At 40.6% G+C, this 2,100-nt stretch overlaps 1 protein-coding gene across 1 annotated transcript; it reads left to right on the forward strand.

Moving 5' to 3' along the window:
- On the forward strand, positions 249-1,043 carry LOC107636394. Its single transcript, XM_016339910.1, has 3 exons — positions 249-427; positions 518-743; positions 798-1,043. Exons 1-3 carry the CDS (start codon positions 249-251, stop codon positions 1,041-1,043), a joined length of 651 nt encoding a protein of 216 aa, XP_016195396.1.

The following is a 2,100-nucleotide window of genomic DNA, read 5'->3' on the forward strand; positions in this document are numbered from 1 at the left end:
GGAAGATCCCTGACTACCCAGTCTCAGAACAGTAAGAAGCAAGGGAAAGGAAAAACGTCAGAAGATGAAAATAGAGCAACCCTTGGCACTAGCAAGGGCGCTAAACTCCCAGGGGGAGGGGTAACAAGGGCATCCAACGCCCAAAAGGGGGTTATGTTGGAGTTGAACGCCCAGATAGGGGAGGCCAAGCACGTCCCAGTTCAGGGAACATCTATCCTAAGCAAGCTGGTAATCCTCAGTCTGGCACCATGGATACTCACCCTACACCACTCAGTACACCTGAGTACAGGACCAGGATGCCATATCCTCAAAAATTCTGTCAAGCTGAAAAGGACAAGAAATTTGCTAGGTTTGCGGATTACCTCAAAACCGTAGAGATCAAGATCCCATTTGCAAAAGCCCTTGAAAAAATACCCTCCTATGCCAAGTTCATGAAGGATATATTTAGCCACAAGAAGGATTGAAGGGAAGTAGAGACTGTCCTCCTCACTGAAGAATATAGTGTAGTCATCCAAAGAACCCTACCAGAGAAACTTCAAGACCTTGGGAGCTTTGTGATACCCTGTACTCTCGGAGATGGTTACACAAGGAAATCCCTATGTGATCTTGGAGCAAGGATCAATCTGATGCCCTTATCACTACTAAGGAATCTTGGGACTCAAGAAGTGAAGCCCATCCGCATCTGCCTTCAGCTTGCTGATGGCTCCATCAAGTTCCCCTCAGGGGTAGTTGAAGACATGATTGTAAGGGTTGGACCTTTGCATTCCCCACAGACTTTGTAGTGTTGAATATGGAAGAACACAAGAATATTTCCATCATTCTTTCTGGCTACAAGAAGAACCTTCATTGATGTGCAAAAAGGGGAAGTGACACTGAGAGTCAATGAGGACCAATACGTACTCAATGCTGTCAAAGCTATGCAGTACCCTGACACCCCAGAGGAATGTATGAGGATTGATATTATCGACCCCCTGGTGGAAGAGGTACATGCAATTGAGAGACTCGAGGAGGAGCTGGATGACATCCTGGGGGATGACACGTGATGAATCCATATTTGACGATATATTTTGGTTTGATTTGAGTGGATTTCATCACTTGAACCCACATTTATTCATCCAAATAGCATACTTTTGTGTTCTCTCCCTAAATTGAGCCTAATTGTGAAAACATGCTATTTTATGCTTAATTTAATAACTTTTATCCCACTTTTATCCCATTCGATGCCTTGATGGTTTTGATGAGTGATTTCAGGTGTATTAGGTTGGAATGGCTTGATAAGAGTGGAAGAAGAGCATGAAATTGGGAGAAAACATGAAGAAAACAAAGCAGAAGCACATATTGGAGTGTGCGTGCGCACAACCCCTGTGTGTACGCACAAGAACCACACAGCCATGTGTGCATGCGCACAACATCCTGTGCGTGTGCACAAGAAGAAAATCAGCATGTGTGCGTACGTACACACCTGTGCGTATGCACACGTACCAACACGTGACTCACTTAATGGAAATCGCTGGGGGTGATTTCTAGGCCTCTAGAGCCCAGTTTTTAGACTTTCTGAAGCTAATTCTTCCTATATCAAAGAAGGCCTCAATCCATGTGAAGGGAGGGGGGAAATTAGTTTTAGTTTAGCATAATGTAGGTTTTTTTCTAGAGAGAGAAGCTCCCCCTTCTCTCTAGAACTAGACTTTCTTAGTTTAATTTCTTATAATTTCTACTTTTAATTCTTGTTTTCATTTACTTTTCCTTGTCATTTATTTTTATTACATCTTTGTTCTTCTTCATTTCCTTTGTTCTTTCCTTTATCTTGTCATTTTCATGTTATGAACCCTCTTTGTGATTTTAATTTACAATTAATGCAATTTATGTTTTATGTTCATTTAATGCTTCTTTTAGTTGTTGTTATCATTTTCTTGCTTTTGGTAGTTAGATTTTATTTTTAATGTATTTTAATATTATTTTATTTTCATGCACACCAAGTATTTGATAAAATGCTTGGTTTAGTCTTTACTTAGTTTTTCCTCACTCTTGGTTTGAATTTGATGACTTTGGTGATCCTTGAGTCATTGATGTCTATTCTTGTTTGATATATTAGAGTAGTTA

The sequence above is a fragment of the Arachis ipaensis genome, chromosome B04 (assembly GCF_000816755.2).
Source record: "Arachis ipaensis cultivar K30076 chromosome B04, Araip1.1, whole genome shotgun sequence".
Classification (NCBI taxonomy): Eukaryota; Viridiplantae; Streptophyta; class Magnoliopsida; order Fabales; family Fabaceae; genus Arachis; species Arachis ipaensis.

Excerpts from the sequence above, each read along its gene's own strand:
- LOC107636394 (XM_016339910.1), top strand. The coding sequence starts at position 249 with ATGGATACTCACCCTACACCACTCAGTACACCTGAGTACAGGACCAGG. Across the intron at positions 428-517 it reads AAAATACCCTCCTATGCCAA|AACCCTACCAGAGAAACTTC; the intron begins GTTCATGAAGGA and ends AGTCATCCAAAG. Across the intron at positions 744-797 it reads GGGTAGTTGAAGACATGATT|AACACAAGAATATTTCCATC; the intron begins GTAAGGGTTGGA and ends TGAATATGGAAG.